The following is a 25607-nucleotide window of genomic DNA, read 5'->3' as shown; positions in this document are numbered from 1 at the left end:
CCCTAAAGCTGCAGCAGAAAAGGGGGCGGGGGAGGAGAGGCGGGGAAGTGGTTGGTCCTTTTCTTTTTTTTTTTTACTTTTTTCCTGAGCGAGTTTCCTCTCGTCCCAAAGAATCTGGAACAGGGAGGAAGTAGCTCATATAGTGAGAGGACTTAGCTGTTCAAGGCTGGAAATGACAGCCATGCTCCAGTGCAGAACCAAACCGAGAGGGAACCGGGTGTGCACGGGTGGAAGGGAGAGGAAAGAATGGGGATTCCTTTCTTCATCTGGATCCCAACACTGCTCAGAAGAAGCACAGCAAAAAAACAAACAGTTAAATTACACTCGGGGGATCAGGTTGGAGAAAAGAATGAATGCAGCAACCCCCCTCCCTCCAACTAGGTTCTGTGGAAGCTGAGTCCAGATTAATGTCTTTTTAGTTACTCACTCACTCTCTCTCTCTCTCTCTCTCTCTCTCTCAAGTCTCTGTCCTCCAGTGTTTATTTTTCCTGCTCTTCCTTATCTTCCTGCTGGATCTGCTGATGTGCCTCCTACACACAGACTCTGGGAAGAGGGCGGTCAGGAAAAGCAGAAAGGTTGAAGATGGGTACTATCACCCTGGCCAGTTCCTTCTGCATAAAATAGGTTGAAACAGGCAACTAACAGGATTATGGGCAGTAAGTGCAGCCTTATCTCTCAGACTCAAACACTAGCCTTTTTTTTATTTTTATTTTTTTACATTTGCTCCTTTTTACATTGCCTGAAATAATTGGGTTATGCTTTTAGCCCAGGGGTTACATCAAAGTCGCCAGCTCTTTACTTAGGGACACTGCATTTTTTAAAAAAATTTGTTTGCAGAAACGTGCAGCCTCCCACCATTTCCCTGTGTAAAAGTTTTGTATTAACAAATTTCACAGAAGGATTAGGCATCTCTTTCTCTCAATAGTTTTCACACACTAAAGCAGGACTATGATATTTGGAAATCCTGGTTCTAGTTCCACCACTCTCAGTAAGTAGCCTTCCACTAAGCTTGGACGGCAAGTGATTTGCATCACGTGCTTTATCTTGCACATTACAAACAGTACACATTATTGTTATCAAGTAGAAAAAAAAATAGCTAGATTGATTCTTCACATTGACTTTGTGCTGTCGGTATGTGTTAGGACCTACAGGAGATCAAGTTTAACAGAAAAACAACCAGACAAGTATATAAGGGTAGCTTAAAATTAGAAAGCTAGGAAGGCCCTTGCCTTTTCCAAAGCCTGTTATTTCCTGCACTTCCCTGACAGTGACTGGGAAGTTTGGATTTAAACCTGTCCATAGCATTCACCTGTTTCTGACCCTCATGTTGTTTCAGCTGGACTGGTCTGAAGTTGGAAAATGTGGAAATGGTGTTCCCTGGGGTCGATCAAAAGGACACACAGAGTGGAACCAGAACAATATAAACTGCACAAGTGCTGGGCTATATATTTAAGTAATGCCAGATGAAACTGAGACCTGGATACAGAAAATAATGTGTTAGAGCTGTGTGCTAAAAGCTCAGCACACGGTTTCCTAATCTCTCTATATAAAAAGCAACCCCAACGTTCTGAACCCTCCACGGAAGTTGAGGCGCCCGAGATATCCGGTGTGCCCTGGAGTGTCTGCACCGCCCTCGCGTCAAAATGACATGATGTCGAGGGCGGAGCTATAACACTCGGAGGGCCGAAACACGAGGCGAACGCGAACCCCGAACAACGCAAATAGCTCGGAGGGAGGGTCTGCACCGCCCTCGCATCAAAACGTCATGACGTCGACAGCAGAGCTATAACACTCGGAGGGCCAAAACGCGAGGCGAACGCCAACCCCCAACAAGGCAAGTAGCTCGGAGGGATGGAGGGAGGGGGCCCCTTGCTAGCGCCCGTTTCATTGCGCTCAGAAACGGGCATTTTTTCCTAGTATATGTATAAAAAGAATGCAAATACGTTGCACACATAAGAAGCACAAACATGAGAGAGAGCACAGCATAAGCATGCACCCATGGGTCTGTGTTAGCAACAGCTATATTTGATGCAAACATTTTTCGGCATTGGTGCACGGAGTTGCGAGCATGTACATTATACACATAAAGTAGCACATATGAGTTTATCTTGTTGGGCAGACTGGATGGACCGTGCAGGTCTTTCTCTGCCGTCATCTACTATGTTACTATATTATGTGCATGTGTTAGAATACTCTTTCACACATATATATTAATATTGTTCTGTGCATTAATATTATTGTATTGCATTATAATGTCAGCTGTCCAGCACTTCACTGTTTGTTCCTGCACACCTAGAAAGCTCACAGTAAAGAAAGGAAATATGCACAAAATCCTCATTAACACTGGACACAGAAGAACAAATTCACTTTTTACACCTCCTAAGACCAGGTCTTAAAGCCCCAGCACTAGAAAACCCTGCACTCAGTTTTCAGTTCCAAGCACTTCTTAGCTTCTGGGTTTAATAGTTAATACCTTCATTATCATGGGATTTAAATGAGCCGTATGCTGATGTCAACCTGAATCTTTGTAAAAGGTAAAGGCAGGGCATTTGATACCACTTTTCCAAGGTACAACCAAAGTGGTTTATATATTATATAGAGGTACTTTCTTTGTCCCTACCTAGTAAATGACCTTGGACAAGTCACTTCACCCTTGAGGTTTCCTGAAAATTGGGTCAAGAAACCTTGCAAGCCAGTCTGGTTTTCAAGATATCCTCAATGATTATGCATGAGATACTTTGAATGCAAATCTATCTCATGCATATTCATTGTGGGTATCTTGAAAATCAGACTGGCTTGAGGTTCTCCGAGGACAGGGTTTAGAAACCCTGCTCCATTGTCTCGGATTGTAAATCTACTGGAACAAAAAAATAAGTTGTGTGCACATTTGTAACTTGCCTTGAACTCAAATTTGGAAAGGTGGGTGATTAAATAGAAATTCACCGTCTTACAGTTTTGGATAACTGGTGTCAAAAGCCATATTGCTATTTCTAGGTCAGATTTGCTTCTGATGCTTTGGGCCCTCTTTTATTAAGCCATGCTAGCGATTCCTGGTGTGGCAAATGAGAGGAAGCCCATTCAGTTCCTACGGGCTTCCTTTCATTTGCCACGCAGGAATCATTAGCGCTGGAGAGCAAAAGAAGCCCTTAAAAAAATCCACAGGATACGTCATTAACAGAAACCAAGGGCCCCTTTTACTAAGACGCGTAAGCCTCTACGCGTGCCCAACGTTCACCAAAATGGAGTTACTGCCTGACTACCGCGTGGCTCTTGCGGTAATTTCATTTTTGGCGCACGGCCGATATGCGCATCTGAAAAATATTTTTTATTTTTGGACGCACATAACGGATGTACGCCAAGTGGCATTTGACGCGTGTAGGTCATTACCACCCAGATTCTTTACCGCTAGGTCAATGGCTGGCGGTAAGGTCTCAGACCCAAAATGGACATGTGGCAATTTTGATTTTGCTGCACGTCCATTTTCAGCAAAAAAAAAAAAAAAAGAGGCCTTTTTTATAGGCGCGCTGAAAAATGGATTGGCGTGCGCCCAAAATCTGCGCCTACACTACCGCAAGCCATTTTTCAGCGCACCTTTGTAAAAGGACCCCCAAGAGTTAATCGTGTTACTTTGTGGCAGCAATGAGACTGGTGACTGATACACCAGACTAACCTGTTCAAAAAGACGTATCAAAAGGATCCTTCATAAATGACCTGACATCAAAACTTTATCAGAACAAGTTAACATTGAACTCTTTTTATGTTTTTATTTTTATTTGTTTACTTCAATCACATTGTCACTATTGAACGTTATAGATCACCCCTTGATTTCTACTGCCTGAAATGAACTGTATATTTATTTACTTCTAATTTATTTTGTATTTTCTGTACTTTAAATGCGATAATACTCTGCATTTCTCATTCCGGAAATGGCGTTTGCCATACATTGAGCCTGCAAAGAGGTGGGAAAATGTGGGATACAAAGGCAGCAAATAAATAAATAAATACACAAAGAACAACCTGTTGGGTAGATTTGAACAGAAAGACTTCAGCTGGGATTTCAGACCATTTTTGACTAGCCAAACTGCAACATGTTTGCAAAATCCTGTCAGTTTATGACCTTTCTTTGCTGATGTGGAATTCAGAATGGGCTTTTCCAGTTTGATTAATTCAAGCTTTCAGCTGCTTTACTACAACAGCCCACGTGGTTGGGACAGAGGCAAGTTTATTGATTGCTCTGATGATCTATTGCTTAAAAAATATTTTAAAATTGTATGCGCAAGAGAGCAGCAGAACGAGAAATGCAGATATAACTTAAAACTCAACATGCATAAGATTACTGTAAAATCAGGGGGAGACATTTGCTGTTTTAAGCTGGGTGGTAGACTCTGGAATAACCTGCTTTAATAATGCTGACAGACAGATGCCACATTCTGGGGCTAAATGCATTAATATATCTAGACTGGAGGGAACTGTATTAAGCTAACATGAAATGTTATCCAGTCTAGGTGTCAGTCTGGCCTTTCTTAGTTTTGCACTATTCAAACATCTTGCCCATCTCACTCAGGGGCCCTTTTATAAAGCTGTGGTACGCACTAACATGTGTTTACCACAGCTTAAAATGGCGTACTGCCGGGCACACTGAAGCACCCTGCGGTAACTTTTGAATGTGTGCACAGAAACCATATGCTAAAATATTTTTAACATTTTTCATAGAGAGGTGTGTCTGGGAGGAGGGAGAGAGGGGCTGCATCTATACCAATCAGTGAGTCGGCATTTCCTTGCGCTAACTGATTAGTACAGGTTTAGCATTTGAGTCCCTACTGCCATAGGCGCCTGGTATAAGAGGCTTGGAGAGGCTAAGCCTCCCCTGCTGTGCTCTGAGGGGTTTAAATTGTTGATTTACCTCCATCCTCACAGCAGGAGCTGCTGTGAAAGCCCTGTAGCCTTGTGTAACCAGTTGTAGAAATTGGTTTATGGTTTGTTTACCTTACTGCTGGGAGAGCAAGGGGGGTTGGCTGGAGGTGTCCTGGGTTGCCAGGGAGATATTTAACAAGGATGACTTCCTGACCTGCACTGAGGACAGATAGCAGCAGAATCGGATACTGGACCAGCATTATCAGAAAAAGTCACCAGACAACAAAGGTAGAAAAGATCATTTTATTTTCATTATAGTGTTTGGAATATGTCCACTTTGAGAATCAGGTGCTCAACATTAAAAGTTTATATTTATTTACTTATTTATGGCATTTTATCCCACATTAAACATGAATTAGGGTGTTTTGTGGCTCTACATGAGAATTGTGATGATATGATCCCTTGTTTCATATTGTTGACGGTCTGCATTTTCCATATGCTGGTATATTGGTGTATTAGGTTCTGCCCAGTGCAATATTTATGGTACAGTAAGGTTCTGAGTGTGTTTTTGCACAAAGTTGTGCATAGTGTTTTGCAGTTGAGCGATTGTGCTTAGAATATGCTGTGAGCAACCACTTTATTCTTTGACATATGATACATATCTAATATCTACATTTAATAAGGTATTAATTGTGACTTATTTTTATTTATTTATTTTTTCTGTGTTATCAGACAATTATGGCTTTAAGCTCCACCCCTGGCCCCACCCCTAACCCCGCCCCCTTTAGCCTCCCCAAACAGTTGGGCCACCGACCGCCTATGCCTACTGCCTACAAAATAGGTGGCATTAGGGGCTCATATGCTCATGGGAAAATTAGTGCATGACTACGCTCAACGGTAAGTATGGGGATGAGATACTTAAATCAGCCACATGAATGTAAATATACAAAAGGTTCTCAATACTTGAAGCAAATACACTTATTGATTTTCGGAGGAAAAGGCCTCGAGAAACCCCTTGACACATAAAAAGGTCTTATAAGGAGTTGGACTTCCTCATCAGCGGCCAGAAAAACCTCCGTATAGGGTAAAACTTTGCTATAGTTTTTCAATCTTAGACTTTTAAACTCAGCCAATCAATGATTAAATGAACTTAGCTTAATTGTAGTCGATCTCTGTGTTTTCCTGTTGACATTGACCGTGATCAATGAGGAAGTCCAACTCCTTATAAGACCTTTTTATGTGTCAAGGGGTTTCTCGAGGCCTTTTCCTCCAAAAATCAATAAGTGTATTTGCTTCAAGTATTGAGAACCTTTTGTAAAATTAGTGCATGGCCATAATGGGAGAGCAAGAAACTCGGCCATTTTACCCCTGCAATAAAAATGGCCTTAGCATGCAGGAAAGACCTATAACCCATCCAGTTTATTTTTTTTCCCAAATCATAGTTCTCCAGCTAACTCAAAACCTATTTGTCTTTTGACTATGTATCTTAACTACATTGTAAGCTCTATGGAGCAGGGACCATCTCCTCTGAATATCTGTATAGTGCTGCATATATTTGCTATGCACTATACAAATAATAGTAATAACCCAAGGAATCCTGGTATCCAGCAGAGATTGCCAGGAAGTAAGGATGAGGACAGTGAATGAGTTTAATTACCAGAAGCTGTGGGAGGGGAGGGGGCAGATACATATGGATCGAATTTCCAGATCTTTCAAGTATCTAGTGATACATCTTCTCAAGGAGCTCTTGGTCCTTATCTGCCAACATATTCAATGTTGCTGCCAGTGTCTTTCATTGTATGAAAGGACAGGGAATGGCGACTATGTATCCTGAGACAAGACTAGCTGGAAATGTTTGACACAAGAGGAAATCCTGTTTAGAAGTCCTTTTCATCTCATAGACAATGCTGTTTCTGAAATAATTACTAGACCTCTGCATGGGTCACTGCACATCATGGATCAAATGTGGATAGTTTAAAGAAACTTCTCCACCCCACCCCCAAACCGGAACCTTGTCAATTGAATTACTTGTCACCAGTCCTACAGGTCTTCTGTTCATCACATCTTGGACCCAACATCTGGGGAACCTCAAAGCATCCTATGGGTGGTCTGCTGCCCATGATAATAAAAAGAGACAGAGGCAATAAGTGGTTTGGAGAGTTTAAGAAAATAACTTTCGCTTTTGTTTCTATAACCACTGTTTTACAAGTTTGTTTTTTGTAAGTAACATGAAAGCTTAAGTAATTTGGCTCACCTTAAGTGGACCTGGGGTCCTTCACCGACATCCTTTTTAATTTAATACAGATCTCTGTTACTTGCAAAGTTTATGATGAGAAATGCAGCTGATGCGTAGGTATATTGGAGTGACTGTACCACCATAATTAATAGAACAGAGATGGAAAAAAATGTGAAGAATAATGGAGTGGAGGTGGAGGAAAAAGACCAAAAGCAGGGGGAATAATGCTTTCCACATGATTTACTTTTTGATCTATCAGATGTAACATCACGATGAAAGGAAACGGAGGGAGACAGCTTGGATGTTCTTTACTTCCTTAGTGTCTTCATTTACAGTTAACATAGTAACATAGTAGATGACGGCAGAAAAAGACCTGCACGGTCCATCCAGTCTGCCCAACAAGATAACTCATATGTGCTAATTTTGTGTATACCCTACTTTGATTTGTACCTGTGTTCTTCAGGGCACAGACCGTATAAGTCTGCCCAGCACTATCCCCGCCTCCCACCACCGGCTCTGGCACAGACCGTATAAGTCTGCCCAGCACTATCCCTGCCTCCCAACCACCAGTCCCGCTTCCCACCACCGGCTCTGGCACAGACCGTATAAGTCTGCCCAGCACTATCCCCGCCTCCCAACCACCAGCCCCGCCTCCCGATCTTGACTAAGCTCCTGAGGATCCATTCCTTCCGCACAGGATTCCTTTGTGCTTATCCCACGCATGTTTGAATTCTGTTACTGTTTTCATTTCCACCACCATTTTCATGGAAGAACTGGCACATATTTTTTGAATAAAAATCAGATCAAACCTTTCAAATATTATTGATACATTGATGACATTTGTATGATCTCTGGCCAGAAGGTAAAGAGACTCGCAATTTCACAACTCTGTTAACGCTTGCCATCTTTCAATGGGCTACCACAGCTGCTGTCACAGTTATGACAATGACAAGCTGTGGGGGAGGAGGAGGGTAGTGTAGGACCAGGGAAGAGTGGAAGGGGGCGAGAACAAGAGGATTGGTAGGGAAATGAAGAGGGACTAGGGCAAGAGGCTGGGAGGGATAGGGGAAAATGCAAAGGAGAGAGAAACCACTCCACAGCAACACACCCACATTCTCCTTTCCTCTGATATCCCACCATGGTGAAAGACATTGGTCTCCTTCCCACTCTATCCCCATTAATCCAGATCACCTGTTCATACATCCTCTGCTATCCCACTAAAACACACTTTATCAAGGTTGTTTCAGTGAAATCCTCCACACTGCCTAAGGCTCTCATGATCAAACCCCGGCGCTATTTTAGATAGCGGTCTGGAAATACAGCTCTTCCAACGCCGTAGTAGCATGGTGTAGCGGTATGGCATGATCAGAAGTTAATATAGGCAAAACTATGCAGCAGTGTAGTGGCGCTAATTCCTGTAAATGAAGCTAAGTAGCCGGGACGCATGCGCACTAATCAGACGTGCAACGCTAAGAACAGCACGCATGTGCGTAGGGGTGCTTGTCGTTTTGTTATAAAGTGCGTCCTGTCGTAAAGAGGGTTTAACCGCATAGTGCCATATAACATCGGTTGCCTGTTGATCGAGGTGGCTATGCTTTTGTTTGTTGTTTTCTAGAGGGTGTATTTTATTTAACATTTTATTTACAATCGTGTAAATAAAATCGTGAATAGAGGGGTGGGGGAAATTGTCATTATGGAGCATTATGGGGAAAATGCACCACAACCTTTTCTTGTTTTAATAACTATTTTATATCAGAAGTGAGTTTTATGTATTCCATATTGTTGAAAGTCTCTTTGCTGAAATTTGAAAAGTGCAGATTATAAATATGTAAGTAAATTACATTTACCTGTGATTGGGGGGGGGGGGGGAAGAGATTTTCAGCACAGATTTTCCTACAGATAAAGTGGAAAATGTACTAACTATAATATCCTACACAGGATGATGTGTGCCAAGTCTATATTATATACTCTTTTTATATTTAGCATTTTATATATATTTAATAATTGTTCAAATCACTGAAGCCCAAATTTATTCACAAAAGCTGGAAAAGGCGCAAAGGAGAAAAAAAGGACCTCAGTAAGCTATGCTTTGTTGCACAGAATGACAATTTGATAATCACCCTAACTGGGTTACAATTTTGTCCATATCACAGTACATAGAATCAACCATTAGTCCAGAAAAAAACCCTCCAACATATTTTAAGAGGCTGCTCCTAGTAAAAAAAATTATCAAAATCTTCAATTAATTATCTTCAATTAAATCTTCAAAACCTCTTGCAACTTTGGGCTTCAATATGAAAAAACTAGTAAAACAGGCCCGTTTCTGACACAAATAAACGGGCGCTAGCAAGGTTTTCCTTGGAGTGTGTATGTTGCAGAGTATGTGTGAGATTGACTGTGTGTGTGAGAGAGAGAGAGAGAGTGAATGTGCGAGTGTGTGTGTGTGACAGAGAGAGAGTGAGACTGCTGTGTGCGAATGTGTCTCCTCTGTCCCCCCCTCCAGCCACCTAGCAATTCTCCTCTCTCCCCTGCTCCCCTCTACCCATCCAGTGATTCTACTTTTTCCCTTGCCCCCCTCCAGCCACTCAGTGAGTCTCCTCTGTCCCCTGCTCCCCCTCCAGCCACCCAGCGAGTCTCCTCTGTTCCCTGTCCCCCTCCAGCCACCCAGCGATTCTCCTCTCTCCACTGCCCCCCTCCAGCCACCCAGCGATTGTCCTATCTCCCCTGCCCCCCCTCCAGCCACTCCTCCACTTTAATCAGCATATATTAAATTCCCCCCATGTGCTACAGAAAAGCACCGAGCACATCCTATATAATAAAACACACCTCCAATGTTCTGAAGCCGAGAAAGTGAAGCCTTCAAGCCTTGAAGCATTCGTGCGCTCTGTAAGGCTCCATCTCCTCAATTGACGACATGTAGTTCCGGAATGTTGCAGGAATGCTTCAAGGCTTGAAGGCTTCACTTTCTCGGCTTCAGAACGTTGGAGGTGCGTTTTATTATATAGGATACTTCATCCACAATTATTTTGCTAATTGAACAAAAGAATCATTAGCTATTGTGGGGCCCTTTTACTAAGCTGTGGTAAAAAAAAAAAAATCACACTGGGCCATTTTTTTACCACGGTGGATAAAAAGGCCTTTTTAAAATGGGCCAGTAAATGGCAGTGTGCTAATATTAAAAGTAGCGCACGGCTATTTACTTCCTGAGCCCTTACCACCACCTATTTACTTGGTGGTAAGGGCTCACACGCTACTTGTGCGGCAATCAGGCAGTGTGCGGCGATGTGGCCGTGCTGCCAATTACTGCTGGGAATGTCCTCCGTGGTAGACAATAGAAATTATTTTATACTGCGGGAAACAGTGCACACCAACTTCGGAATTACCAGCGGGCACCCGTGCTACCATGGCAGTACTGTTGATTTGGCATGCGCTACCCATGCATTAGCCATATCGCAGCTTAGTAAAAAGGCCCCTCAATTTGTAAAATACCAAGGAGAGTTATGCATGTAACTGAAGCTTAGTGCTAATTAGCACCAATTATAGCCAATTATCAGTTGTTAATGCCAATTAGCAGCTAATTTAACAATTAATTTATGAGCATAAACTGTTGTTGTCCTATGACTTGTGCACACAAGTTTATAGAAGTAGGGGGATAGTGGCAATATTCAGCCGCTATCTAAATAGCTGAGAAGTTTAAAATATCAGAGCAATAACGCTGTCCTAACTTCAACCATGTACCTACTTGTATAGTGGCTGAACATCGCTACTGTCTATATAGCTCAGTGGCTACACCTATAGTCTGCAGTGCTGAATAGACGTGACCAGAAGTAAACCTCACAGCTAGATTTTTTTAAAATATTGAACTGTTTATATTTCATAATCCTCCATGCAGAGTGATATCCGCTGTCTCTTATCACACCAATCACCCTCCTTCTGTACATGCAATGGACAATACAGAGTTCAAACAGAAACTGCTTTTCCATCTTGGCAAGTTCAATACTTATAGCCCCATGAACACTATACAGAACATAAGAGTAGGCATACTGGGTCAGACCAATGGTCCATCTAGCCCAGTATCCTGTTTTCCAAACAGTGGCCAAGCCAGGTCACAAGTACCTGGCAGAAACTCAAATCATGGCAACACTCCATACTACAAATCCCAGGGCAAGCAGTGGCTTCCCATGTCTGTCTCAATAGCAGACTATGGACTTTTCCTCCAGGAATTTCTCCAAACATTTTTTTTTAAACCCAGATAGGCTAACCGCTGTTACCACATCCTCTGGCAAAGAGTTTCAGACCATAACTATTTGTTGAGTGAACAAATATTTCCTCCTATTTGTTTTAAAAGCATTTCCATGTAACTTCCTCGAGTGTCCTCTAGTCTTTGTACTTTTGGAATGAGTAAAAGAATCATTTACTTCTACACGTTCTACACCACTCAGGATTTTGTAGACCTCAATCCTATCTCCTCTCATTGATTTGCATTTGCCATTTTCAGGGCACAGACCGTAGAAGTCTGCCCAGCACTAGCCCCGCCTCCCAACCACTAGCCCCGCCTCCTAACCACCAGTGCTGCCACCCAATCTCTGCTACGTCTCTGAGGATCCATTTCTTCTAAATAGGATTCCTTTATGTTTATCCCACGCTTTTTTGAATTTAATGTGCGTTATCTACCACAGGTTTCATTTTATGCCATGGGAACTGTTAACTAACAGAATACATAGTTTATGTCCTGGAAGACTGTGTGCCCATTGGGGTAAGGGAAATACTTACAGTACCTGTACATAATTCACCTTGCACTATCAATGAAAAGGCAATCGCTAAAATATAAACAAAATATATTTTCAATGCTATCTATGTGTCTAGTACACCAAGAATGCCATTGAATTAAATTGAACAAAGTATTTCTAATTTTTAATTATTTATTATAAAACTTTTTGAGGCCCTTTTTACTAAACCACAGTAAGCACTAATACTCAAACATGGGGAAAAAAGGCCTAACGCAAGGCACATTAAAGCGGAGTAGAGGAGTAGCCTAATGGTTAGTGCAGAAGCCTGAAAACTAGGGGAACTAGGTTCAATTCCCACTGCAGCTCCTTGTGACTCTGGGCAAGTCACTTAACCCTCCATTGCCCCTGGTACAAAATAAGTACCTGCATATAAGATGTAAAGCGCTTTGATTGTAACCACAGAAAGGCAGTATATCAAATCTCATCTCCCTTTCCCATTTTGCAGCAGTTTGCCTCTTAGCGCATGCTAATTGCACTATTTATTTTTTATATATATATTTTTGGGAGGGATGTGGGAAGTGTTATCCAGCTAGCACACTCTTGACTATTGTGTGCTAAATGGATAATGCAGACTTAATACGGGAACACTTACAGCTTCCAGAGCAGTAAGTGCTCCTGTGTTATTTTTCTGCAGGTAACATGCACTAATGTGAACATTAACATATGACATGCAAAATAGAAAAAGAAGTAAGCTTTAAAAATAGGCCTGGTAAATCTGGGCTTTAGCATGTGGGGAAAGTCCCGCGTTAGCACGTGCTAGGCCCACATTTTGCAAAGGCTGGAGGAGTGGCCTAGTGGTTAGGGTGGTGGACTTTGGTCCTGGGGAAGTGAGGAACTGAGTTCAATTCCCACTTCAGGCACAGGCAGCTCCTTGTGACTCTGGACAAGTCACTTAACCCTCCATTGCCCCATGTAAGCCGCATTGAGCGGGAAAGCGCAGGGTACAAATGTAACAAAAATAAAATAGATACTATTGGAGATTCTACATGGAATGTTGCTAAATTCCACTAGCAACATTCCATGTACAAGACTGCGCAGGCTTCTGTTTCTGTGAGTAGACTCACAGAAGCAGAAGCCTGCGTGGCCACATTGGTGATCTGCAAGGGCTGACTTCTACATGGAATGTTGCTAGTGGAATAGCAACATTCCATGTAGAATTTCACATAGTAGCAACAGTGGAGGAGTGGCCTAGTAGTTAGTGTGGTGGACTTTGGTCCTGTGGAGGAGTGGCCTAGAGGTTAGGGTGGTGGACTTTGGTCCTGAGGAACTGAGTTCGATTCCCACTTCAGGCACAGGCAGCTCCTTGTGACTCTGGGCAAGTTACTTAACCCTCCATTGCCCCATGTAAGCTGCATTGAGCCTGCCATGAGTGGGAAAGCGCAGGGTACAAATGTAACAAAAATAAAATAGATACTATTGGAGATTCTACATGGAATGATGCTACTATTGGAGATTCTACATGGAATGTTGCTATTCCACTAGCAACATTCCATGTAGAAGCCTGCGCAGGCTTCTGTTTCTGTGAGTCTGACATCCTGCACGTATGTGCAGGACGTCAGACTCACAGAAGCAGAAGCCTGCGCAGCCACATTGGTGATCTGCAAGGGCCGACTTCTACATGGAATGTTGCTAGTGGAATAGCAACATTCCATGTAGAATTTCACATAGTAGCAACAGTGGAGGAGTGGCCTAGTGGTTAGGGTGGTGGACTTTGGTCCTGAGGAACTGAGTTCGATTCCCACTTCAGGCACAGGCAGCTCCTTGTGACTCTGGGCAAGTTACTTAACCCTCCATTGCCCTATGTAAGCCGCATTGAGCCTGCCATGAGTGGGAAAGTGCGGGGTACAAATGTAACAAAAAAAAAAGAGCTCCTTTGTTAATACCAGGAAGGAAAAAAAAAAAGGTATGAGGCTATGTAAAAGACAGTGTAATCAAAAATATTTTTCTCTCAAAAGTGTTTATTTGCAGCCTTTCATCTAGTGACCCTCTTGGTCAGCTCACTCCAGTTGCCTCACGGCATCTGCTTCGGCTTCTGCTTCGGCTTTTGCAGCTCTCAGTTCATCATCTGATCTGAAGAAGGCAAATAAAAGAGGTTCAGCTGTTTCTAGCAGACGAATATTGTACAGCCTAAAGGGCAATTTCAGAACAGGGACCAATAGAAATCAAACAAAATAAAACATGGAAAAGAAAATAAGATGATACCTTTTTTATTGGACATAACTTAATACATTTCTTGATTAGCTTTCGAAGGTTGCCCTTCTTCCTCAGATCGGAAATAAGCAAATGTGCTAGCTGACAGTGTATATAAGTGAAAACATTCAAGCATTACTATGACAGTAAAATAGATACTATTGGAGATTCTACATGGAATGTTGCTACTATTGGAGATTCTACATGGAATGTTGCTATTCCACTAGCAACATTCCATGTAGAAGGCTGCGCAGGCTTCTGTTTCTGTGAGTCTGACGTCCTGCACGTACGTGCAGGACGTCAGACTCACAGAAGCAGAAGCCTGCGCGGCCACATTGGTGATCTACAAGGGCCGACTTCTACATGGAATGTTGCTAGTGGAATAGCAACATTCCATGTAGAATCTATAAATCAAATAAAATAAAACATGGAAAAGAAAATAAGATGATACCTTTTTTATTGGACATAACTTAATACATTTCTTGATTAGCTTTCGAAGGTTGCCCTTCTTCGTCAGATCGGAAATAAGCAAATGTGCTAGCTGACAGTGTATATAAGTGAAAACCTTCAAGCATTACTATGACAGTCTGACAGGGTGGGAGGATGGGGGTGGGTAGGAGGTATGCATGGGGACATCAAAGCATATCATTGATATTCTAACAGGATAGGTGTGGATAGGGTGTGGGAAGGGTGATCAACAGAGAAATACAGCTTTATGGTTTATAATGGGCTAGGAACCCCAGATCCTTGTTAAGTCCTTTCTGTTGGGTGTTAAAATATTAAATCATTCTGACTTCAAAGGTCTTACGTTCTTGTATGGTTTTAAAGTTACCTTTCAGTATTCTCACTGTGAAATCACTGGTACAGTGTCCTGGTTCTGTGAAGTGCTGTCCCTCCGGGGTGGGGGCCCTACTGGCTGTATTGTTCATGTGATGTCTATGTAAATTGAATCTTGTTTTAAGCATCTGGCCTGTTTCTCCAATATAGCATCCTTTGTTACATTTTTACACTGAATGATATATAGGACCGGAGTTCTATGAAGTGGCACCTATATTAATGTGCCAAGAACATGTGTACATAACAAGAAGATTGGGCTTATACATGCATACATGTGCACACCAGTGGCGTAGCTATGTGGGGCCACGGGGGCCTGGGCCCCTGTAGATTTGTCCCTGGACCCCCCTGCCGATGACCCTCTCGACCCCCCCTCCCGCCGCCAAACCCTCCCCCGCCGTCGGCTACCTTTGCTGGCGGGGGACCCCAACCCCCGCCAGCCGAGGTCCTCTTCTTCCGGCGCAAGGCTTCGTTCTGTTTTTGTAAGTCTGACGTCCTGCACGTTGTACAGTTCAAAATGGCCGCCGAGAGTTGAAGTGACCTCGCGAGACTTCAACTCTCGGCGGCCATTTTGAATCAGCGCCGAGATCAGCAACAGGAAGGATGCATGCAGGGCAGCCCTCTTTCCTGCCCCGAAGAGGTCACTAGACCACCAGGGCAGTAGTAAGGTAAGGGGAGGAGGGTGACGGGGAGGGGGGTGACAGGGGGGGTGACAGGGGGGAGGGGAAAATGTGACGGGGCGGAGCGAGGGCATGAAAGGGGGCAGTGCGGGGTGTGTGGTGGGGGTGGGGCATGTGTCCTCCTTTTTGGGGGACAAAATATGGTAACCCTACACCTGATTCAAGGGTGAAAATTTATGCACATACTCTTCGTGTACACACACATGTTTATAAGATAAGTGTTATCTCCCAGCTCTGGGAACACTCATGTACAAATCACGTACAAGTTTGTGTGTTCTTGTTGGCACATGTACCTGCATCCATGCATATACCTGCACCATTTCAGAAAAGCTTCACACATGGAAAATGCTTCATAAATTTAATCCACGGTACTCCGTGAGTTTTAGAACAAGCCATTTCCATGCAAAACCCACAGTTTTGTGCAAAGTAAAGTCTCTTAAAGTGAACCCCAAAAGTTCTTTACTGCATTTAGCTCATCAATCAAACACATTCTGGGTTCAATGAAAGATAACTACAGCAACACTAAAGCACCCCTACAACTGCTAGTGTTACCAGCGCTGAGCAAAACATTTCTTTCATCCTGGGGAAATATTGGCTATTAACATTTAACAAGACCATCTCTGAAGTAAAGAAAAAGAAGTAACATTATATTGTCTCACTGTAAAGAGTGCCAGGAGACCATTTGTAAGAGCAGAAAGTTAAACGCTGCATCAGCTGATCTCACTCTAATTGAATAGAACATGAATCAATAGACTGGAGGCCGCTGATACAGTCTTACCTAGCAAATGCAGGTCAGCTGGGTCTTCAGGGCTCCTTCTCAGAGCAAATGTTTTAGAAACACAGGGGACAAAATTCAGTCACTACCAGCTGAATTAAAGCTGGATATCTAGTGCCGGCCCCTATCTGGGTACTGACACTGACTATGGGTGTTTAGGGCGACTGTTGGACTTCTGGGTTTGGTACCCAGAAACTACCTGGTTAACTTAGAACAGACTTTTTTTTTCTGTTCCTTAGTTAACCAAATAACTATCCAGTTACCACTGCTGAATAACGGCAGTGTCTGGATAACTGGAATGGAAATGGAAATGGGACTTGATATACCGCCTTTCTGAGGCTTTTGCACCTACATTCAAAGCAGTTTACGTATATTCAGGTACTTATTTTGTACCAGGGACAATGGAGGGTTAAGTGACTTGCCCAGAGTCACAAGGAGCTGCAGTGGGAATTGAACTCAGTTCCCCAAGGTCAAAGTCCACTGCACTAACCACTAGGATACTCCTCCACTAGCAACATTCCATGTAGAGGCCTGCCCTTGCAGATCAGCAATGCGGCCGCGCAGGCTTCTGTTTCTGTGAGTGTGACGTCCTGCGTTGCTAATCTACAAGGGCAGGCTTCTACATGGAATGTTGCTAGTGGAATAGCAACATTCCATCTAGAATCTCAAATAGTAGCAACATTCCATCTAGAATCTCAAATAGGGAAAGGGAAAGGGAAATGGGACTTGATATAAGGCCTTTCTGAGGTTTTTGCAATTACATTTAAAGCAGTTTACATATATTCAGGTACTTATTTTGTACCAGGGGCAATGGAGGGTTAAGTGACTTGCCCAGAGTCACAAGGAGCTGCAGTGGGAATCGAACTCAGTTCCCCAGGATCAAAGTCCACTGCACTAACCACTAGGCTACTCCTCCACTCCCTGGCTCCACCCTGACTCTGCTTCTGGATTACCCCGTACCAATCAGAGAGTGCACCAGAGGCAAGAGCAGTTATTCAGTGGCACTCTCTGGTTATGCTGGTGAATATCTGCTGCTGGCCGGTCAGTGTAGTTTAACCAAGCAAAAGCCTCCCCTAGTTAAACCATACTGAATATTGACCCCCCTCACTTTGCATAATCCAAAGTAAAGCCATTAATGAAGTGCAAGGTGAAGTGGAAGGAAAGGCTGAATCTAACATTGTGAGGCTCTAAGACAGTGCTTTGCACATTTTGATAAAGGAATACAAATTTTAAAAGAAATATGCAGTGGTTTATAAAGTGAAATTCTGATCTAGCTACTTGTGATGTTGGGCAAGTCACTTAACTCTCCACTGCCTTATTCATATGCTTTTATCAGGGCTGGTTCTACCAATGAGTAACGTTTTTTTGTGCCATGCTTCAGCCCTTACTGACTTATGCAAATGAGGCCCTGCAGTGAGTCTCTCCACATAGCCCTACACCCCTCCACAACCCCCAGAGGCTGTCCCTGACTTTTATACCTGAATATATATCACTGAATTTTATAAAATGCTCTTCTACCTGTAAAACCCAGTTTTACATACAGGAAGCCTTCATAAAATTATCTCTATTACTTCCATCCCTAAACTAAACACCCAACACCCTCCCCCAGGGCCTATCTACTTTTTACCCATGGTGTTGATCCCTGTGCATACTTTAGGTAAAGGCTGGGCTATTTTCAGCAAGCCAAGTTACCTGGGTCAATTGGTATTTATTCGAGTAAAAGGCCTCTGAAAACCACAATTTCAAAAGCCATTCCACAAGTGAAAAGCTTTTGAAATTTTTTCAAAACCCACCTGAGGAAGTGGGTTTTAGAAATATCACTCATTCTATATGTTGGGAACTGTATGTGTGTAGTTCTTTGAACCTGCTGTAAAGGGAGGCGTTTCTGGGGGTGGGGGTGGAGCTGGGGCAGGGTTAAGAACTATGCATATATTTTTTCCTTTATAAAGTATGTATATATTTTTCCTCTGAAAAAGTATCTGCACAAGTTAGCATGTGTAAAAGAGTGCACGTACTTTTCCGGGTGATAATTTTCAAAGTGAATGTATGAGCAGACTTTTGTTTTGAAAATCTGGCAAAGTCTGCAGAATGAAATGTACAGGCCTACTTTTCAGGCAGTTTTAAAATTGTCTGCTTAATGTACTTGATGAACAATAGAGAGTGCTATCAAAATTCCTTGAAAAAATTCTAGCAAACCTTTTCACAGCCCCTGGATAGAGCATATTTATTTGCAGAAAAAAATTCCTCTAGAAATTCAAAGAGAGTGCATCACTACTACCCCATGATTTTCTTAGCATGGGGGGGTATAAGTCTGACGATGCCTCGTGGATCAATCAAAGTTCCATATCCAGGGTATAATTTTCTTTTGGTGGGGGGGGGGGGGGGGGGAACTGAATGGAAAAGAGGGGGAGAGCCTGAAGCAAAGCAGAAAATGACCACTGGGCTCTCTAATCCTGCTCCATCCAGGGCCGCCGAGAGACTGGGCCGGGCCCGGGACAAGGCCGCCCACGGGCCCCGCCCCCACTGCCACCCTCCCAGGTTGTTGTCGTCGTTGCCGCCCCCTGAAGGGGGCCCGGCGCCACAGTGCCACCCGCCTCCACCACCACCCTTCCACCCAAACCCCCGCCAGCAGAAGTGCTGTCTTCTGATTCCGGCGTGCGCGGCCCACACAGACGCGCTCCTTTCAGCTGATCTTCGCTGTACTCTGCAGGGCTTCTGTGTGTCTGACGTCCTGCATGTCAGACGCACAGACGCACAAAAGCCCTGCAGAGTACAGCAAAGATCAGCTGAGAGGAGCGCGTCTGTGTGGGCTGCGCACGCCGGAGTCAGAACAGAAGACAGCACTTCTGCTGGTGGGGGTTCGGGTGGAAGGGGCCCAGTGGCGGTGGCGGGTGGGACTGTGGCGCTGGGCCCCCTTGGAGGCCCGGGCCCCGGGAATTTTGTCCCCCCTGTCCCCCCCTCTCGGCGGCCCTGGCTCCATCTTCCCCTCCTTCGGTTCCCATAGGTCTGATTCCTTCTTGTCTATAAATTAAGCCCCAAACATACTGCATCATGACTCTGGGGCAAGTCACTTAACCCTCCATTGCCCCATGTAAGCCGCATTGAGCCTGCCATGAGTGGGAAAGCGCGGGGTACAAATGTAACAAAAAAAAATTAAAATCATGTACTGGTGGAGTAGGTGTTGTCTAGAGCTTATGGAATGCAAGTTTCCATCAGCTCTCTCACTGGCTCTTTGCTTGACCATGGCCAAGTCTCTTGAACGCTTTGTGCCTGTGATATACCAGTAGGCCACTTCTCTTTAGAAGCTCTCGGATAAAAAATATGCACTGCCAGGTTCTCCACCCTTTTGATGATGATGTTGGGTATTATTAGGAAAGGGATGGAAAACAAACACAAGGATGTTATAATGCCGTTGTATCGCTCCATGGTGCGACCGCACCTCGAATATTGTGTCCAATTCTGGTCGCGCATCTCAAAAAAGATATAAAGGAATTGGAGAAGGTGCAGAGAAGGGCGACGAAAATGATAAAAGGGATAGAACGACTTCCCTATGAGGAAAGGCTGAGAAGGTTAGGGCTCTTCAGCTTGGAGAAAAGGCGGCTGAGGGGTGATATGATAGAAGTCTACAAGATAATGAGCGGAGTAGAGCGGACAGATGTGAAGCGTTTGTTTACACTTTCAAACAACAATAGAACCAGGGGACACAAGATGAAGCTATGAGTGGGAAAGCGCGGGGTATAAATGTAACAAAAAAAAAAAAAAAGAATATGGTAGATTTAAAACAAACAGAAGAAAGTTTTTCTTTCCTCAGCGTGTAGTTAGACTCTGGAACTCATTGCTGGAAAATGTAGTGACAGCAGCTGGCCTTACGGAGTTTAAAGGGGGTTTGGACAGATTCCTGAGGGAAAAGTCCATTGAACATTATTAAAAATGTTATTTTATTAGGGGGCGTTTCCAAGATGGCGACTCGATGTTGAATGTGAGCGATCGAGCTACTCTGGATTAAGAATTGTTACCTTGATTATTTCCTAAAATGCCTCATACTAAGAGGAAAGGAGTGGTAAAGAACCTACCGCCATCGGTTTGCACCTCTTCGCCTATCCAGACGACGCTTGACCGCTTTACAACCAATTTCACACAAGATACCGGCGTTCGGCAGGCCGCTGTGAGTGCTGACGAAGGAGCGTCGGCCCACCAGGCAATAGAAACAACTCTCTCGCCACTGGAGGTTAATCCCCCACCTTGTCCAGCTCATCAACGGGAGAGGGGGTCAAATCTGATTGCTTCGGAAGACGAGGGCGACGGATCTGTAAATGGCGGCTCCCCCCCAACGAGAGCAGAGGAATCATTCTTGGAACTACAAGCTCCCCAGGTGGTGACGCTGGAATTGATCTGGAAAGCCATACAAGATCTTACAAAGACGGTAGCGAATTCGGCCCGGGAGACCATATCACTTGTGAGTAAAGTTAATGCCTTAACTGAAACTGTGGAAAATTTAAAAACAGATACAACAACAAGAATTGATTCGATTCAATCAGAAGTAGTGACACTGAAAACGATTAACACGGCTTTGATTAAAGATAAGTTGGCGATACTGAGGAAGATTGAACAAATGGAAAATTTTAATAAACGTCTTAATTTAAGGATATTGAACTTTCCTGTAATAAACGGCCTGAGCCCGATGGAATTATTTCGAAAGTATTTGACTGAAAATTTACAATACTCCCCATCTCATATTCCTCCAGTAAACAAAATTTACTATATTCCTATGTCAAAAAAAAAAGATGGGGTAGTGAAAGAAACCGGAGACCAGGCCGTTTGTGGAGGCAGTGAACAAGAAATACAAGATCTCTCAATGTTTCTGGAACAATCTTTTTCAGTGGTTACTCAGCGTCAAACTTTGATCATATCGTTAGTTTTTGAACAAGATCTCAGTGCTCTATTAAAACTATACTTTAAAAACTCCAAGAAAATTTTTTGTGGATCCCGGGTTTGGATATACCCGGATGTGACTAAAAATACTCAAGACAGGAGGAAATTATTCCTTGCACTTCGAGAGGAAACTAGGGCAATGGGAGCGTCATTTCTCTTGTCCTATCCATGTAAATGTATTGTAAAATATCTAAATGTTAAATATGTTTTCTTTGAGCCTTAACAACTTAAAAGTTTCTTGGATCAAAAAAGGCTCTCCAGTAGATCCCAGTGAATAGTTTAATAGCTGATTAATATATTAAGAAAGTGAATTTGAGTTAAGCCGATTTCTTTATGATTTTGCATGTGATCTCCTTATCTATATGAAACGACTCCCATTTTTGAGGTCTAAGAAAGAGATTAATAATATTGATGTTTGAATTGTGGAAAACTTTTTGTTTAAAACAAATTTCTAGCTCTGTGTTACTTTTACAAGATGCAAGGCTTGTTAAAATTAATAAATAAATTAAAATTTATTTTTTTTTTTTTTTTTGGGGGGGGGGGGGGGGGGGGGGGGGTTGCCGGGTTCTTGAAGCCTGGATTGGCCACTGTTGGAGACTGAATGCTGGGCTTGATGGACCATTGGTCTTTTCCCAGCTTGGCGGTGCTTATGTGCTTATGATGGCTGCACTAAAACGTAAGATACATTGGAGAGAATTCTATAAACAGCACCCAAACTTGGGTGCAGAAAACATTTTGCACTAAGTGCGGTTCTAAAGGGTGTGGCGCCTTACAATAGTGCTTAGCATGGATCCTGCACCTAACCTTTGAGTGCCAGACTTACGGCCTGCTGAAACCTGGCGTAAATGCTGGCGCCCAAGTTAGACACGCTTAGGCATTATTCCGCAATTCCGTGTGCAACTTTTCTGACTGCCCCCGACACACCCATGGCCATGCCTCCTTTTGAGATACACGCTATGGGAGCTAAGTGCTGTGTCTTATAGAAAAGTGCGCTGTCAAATGCGCAAATAAAATTTAATGAGTGCCTGTTGACATTAATAATTAGTTGTTAGTACCCAATTATTGATGGTTCAGAAATCATTTTCCAAATTATTTGCGCTTATCTGGGAAGCATGCCTAAAGTTGGATGTGCAACGTTGGGCACTATAACCGGAATCCATGGGAATGGGATCTTGTTTGCATGAAAGGCACAATTGTACAGAAACAAAGTTAACATTTCAAAGCAATGCCGATGCCTTTAATGACCACTGCAAGCTATTTTCTAGTTTAAAGTCCCGCTGCTCCCATGGAGGGCTGAATTTTTTCTGCCCGTTCGGATCTTCACTGGCATTCCTCTTCTTTGTACAAGTGCGCACAATGGGAAGCGCTTAAGACATCCCATCTTGAGATCAGAGTCTCATGCCAGAAAGGAAACCTTTTCAACCCAGTGCACTGGAAGCGAAAGCAAGCTCACCTCTGACCTCAGCCAAATGCCAATGGGTCAACGGCTGGAACTTCATTTAACTCCCAGACTCAGAAGCTTGTTTCATGTCAAAACAATCAACTCCCTTTGGTAATCGTGATATACTTTGGACTCCAGCAAAATACAAATTATTCAAAGCGCTGCCCAAATGTGTCAGCGTTCAACTAGTGGACTGCTTGACCGTCTTCAATCACTTTAAGAACATCTGGAAGAAACTACATCTATTTCTGGGTTTACACACACAGCCTATTCGATCCACAGCTAGGTCATGATATTTGCATGCCTAAACGTGCATTTTGTACAAACACTTTTGATGACTTAGAAATTTCCTCATGCTGCTTTTGTATTTCCATCTCAGACAGGACCAAGGCTAAGATCTGGCAGCATGAACCTTCATCTGCAACTATTTTATATCCACTTCCAGTTGCATGCCTGACCCCATCTGAATGGGAAAGAACCAGCTCAAGGACTTGGTTGGGGACTTTCTGTATGCTACCACAGATCCACCAGACTGATCCTTGTACAAACATTCTTCGGTAAACCTATATAATAATTCTCACCTCCAACATTCGAATGTGCCTGGGATCATGTCTCCCTCGGAGGTAGTCTGCTAGGCAGGCACGCACTGATGTCAGTGACAGCTGATACCAAAGCAAGGGAAGGAGTCCTGTGCTGGCCTTCGCGGCATTGCTTCTTCAATGATCTTCGGTTCAAGTTCCTCTGCGTGCGTCTCTGACTTCAGACGCACGCAGAGGAACTTGAACACAAAAAATCATTGAAGAAGCAACGTCGCGAAGGCCAGCACAGGACTTCGGCTGACGGGGGTTGGGGTCCCCCGTCAGCACAGGTACTGGACGGCGGTGGGGGATGGTTTTCGCCGAGAAGGGGGGGGTCGACTGGGTCGTGGAAGGGGGGGTGAAAACAGAGGGACGGCAGAGTCTGGAACAGCAAGGGAGGTTGGGGGATGGCCTTGCTAGCACCCGTTTCCTTCCCTTTGGAAACGGGCTTTTTTTACTAGTTTTATATAAAGTCTTAGGATATTAGAAAAGCTCATTGGACCTGCTTAATTTGTTTAACTTCCATGGTCTAAGGAAGACAATTCTGATCATGCTTAAACAGTGGTATCTTGGGATCTTGAAAGCACAGCATATTAGCTTTCCAGCACTGGGTGGCTTCCTTTTCTGCATTAAACAGTTCTAGAGATATCAATGCTAAGCACATACTGTTAAACAGCTCAAATGAAAGTGTAGGACTGCAAAGAAAAGGGTTAATAATAATATCTGCATCCACATCTGAATTGGGTCCAGACTAACAGCTACACAGCATCTAATGGCAATACTGTACTTGTTTAGGCAGTGCCAAAACTGAACAGGAAATGAACAGACTGTCTACTTTCATTTTCTTCAGGAAGGGAGAGAAAAAGAGACAGAGACAGAGAGAAAAAAAAAAAGAGAGAAAAGTATAGACACTGAGACGTGCTAAATGAATGGCTTGTAAATTTACTACCCGAGCATCACTGTCAAGGCTTTATAGTACATTTCTAATTTACCTTCTTTGTGCTGTAATCTTTGGTTTGTAAAGCAAGGAAATCTTTTCTTTCTGAAAAAAAAAACCAGGAAAAGTTAAAGATGTTTCTTAACGTACAGGGCTGCACCATGCACATTTTATCAGGGCTGGCGCTACCAATAAGGAATACACTGTCACAGGAAATTAGATTGGAAAGTAATTATTAAAGATTCCATAAGAAGATTAAAACCTTTCTTTTCCAGAAATGTGTTTTAGAAGATAAGAAGATGCCAGGTCAGATTTAATAATTGTGATTCCCAGTCTGTCTTGGTTTCTTTTTAGGTGATCGGCACTGAACCAAATTTGATGGGTAATAGCAGAATATACAACAGTAATAATAATGTAAATAGAAGTTCTCATAAAGAAAAGTAAGCATATGAAAAAACAAGAGAGGAAAAAATTCCATTTTTTGAATGTGGCCAAAATACCAGTGTTTTACCTAAAATGCAAAAGAAACTGGTTGATCCCCTGGGGAGGCCTATTGTCTTTTTTTTTTTTTTTGGGGGGGGGGGGGTGGTTCTTTTGGAACCTTTATCGGTATATGTAGAGGAGTGTGGTAGCCGTCTTAGTCCACTCTTAAGGTTATCAATAGAAATCAAACAAAATAAAACATGGATAAGATGATACCTTTTTTATTGGACATAACTTAATACATTTCTTGATTAGCTTTCGAAGGTTGCCCTTCTTCGTCAGATCGGTATATGTAGACACTTTCTTGCTCCCTCTAGTGGTAGAAGGCAGATCATATATAAAGGATTTTGTACACTCTAATGACACATTTGGGGCTCCTTTTACCAAGCTCTGGCAAAAGGGGGCTGGCGCTGGCATCAGCGTGTGTTTTACACATGTGCTGAGGCCCCCTTTTATCACAGCTGGTAAAAGGGAAGTCTCGCCTTCCTGCAGGAAATGGCCGTGCGGAAAGTAAAGCACTTGCCGCGTGGCCATTTTTGGGGGGAGCAGCCCCTACCGCCATCCACTGAGGTGGTGATAAGGACTCCCATGTTAACCCAGTGCTACAAAAATAAATACATTTTTGTAGTGCCAGAAATGATGGCGTGCTAGGGGTGGGAAGTACTGCTGAGCTGCTGTGGTAGCCCAGTGGTACTTCCTGTATAGCAAGCGGTAAGCCCGCGTTGAGCTTACTGCCACTTAATGAATTGGGATGGTCCACTACAAGAATGTCTGCTTGTGACTCTGGATGTTGTGTTTTTGTACATGGTTATCTCACAAGAAGAAGCCCTAAGTGTTTTGGGAGCGTTTTTAAATCAAAGGCAGTCTCAAGATGTTC

At 43.3% G+C, this 25607-nt stretch overlaps 1 protein-coding gene across 1 annotated transcript in view; it reads right to left on the bottom strand.

The window, feature by feature from the left end:
• Positions 1 to 13818: 13818 nt before the first annotated feature.
• The window catches only part of C12H11orf88 (chromosome 12 C11orf88 homolog), a 39709-nt gene continuing 27920 nt past the window's right edge, over positions 13819 to 25607 (bottom strand). Inside the window, exons 5-6 of the mRNA XM_030220757.1 lie at positions 24303 to 24352; positions 13819 to 13950 (exon numbers count right to left, since the gene is read on the bottom strand). Of these exons, the coding sequence (XP_030076617.1) occupies positions 13878 to 13950; positions 24303 to 24352 (123 nt within the window). The 3' untranslated portion in view covers positions 13819 to 13877. The remainder of the gene's footprint in view (positions 13951 to 24302; positions 24353 to 25607) is intronic.

The sequence above is a fragment of the Microcaecilia unicolor genome, chromosome 12 (assembly GCF_901765095.1).
Source record: "Microcaecilia unicolor chromosome 12, aMicUni1.1, whole genome shotgun sequence".
Taxonomy (NCBI): Eukaryota; Metazoa; Chordata; class Amphibia; order Gymnophiona; family Siphonopidae; genus Microcaecilia; species Microcaecilia unicolor.
Note: the sequence above shows the minus strand (reverse complement) of the source record. Positions and strands in the feature narration are given on the sequence as shown.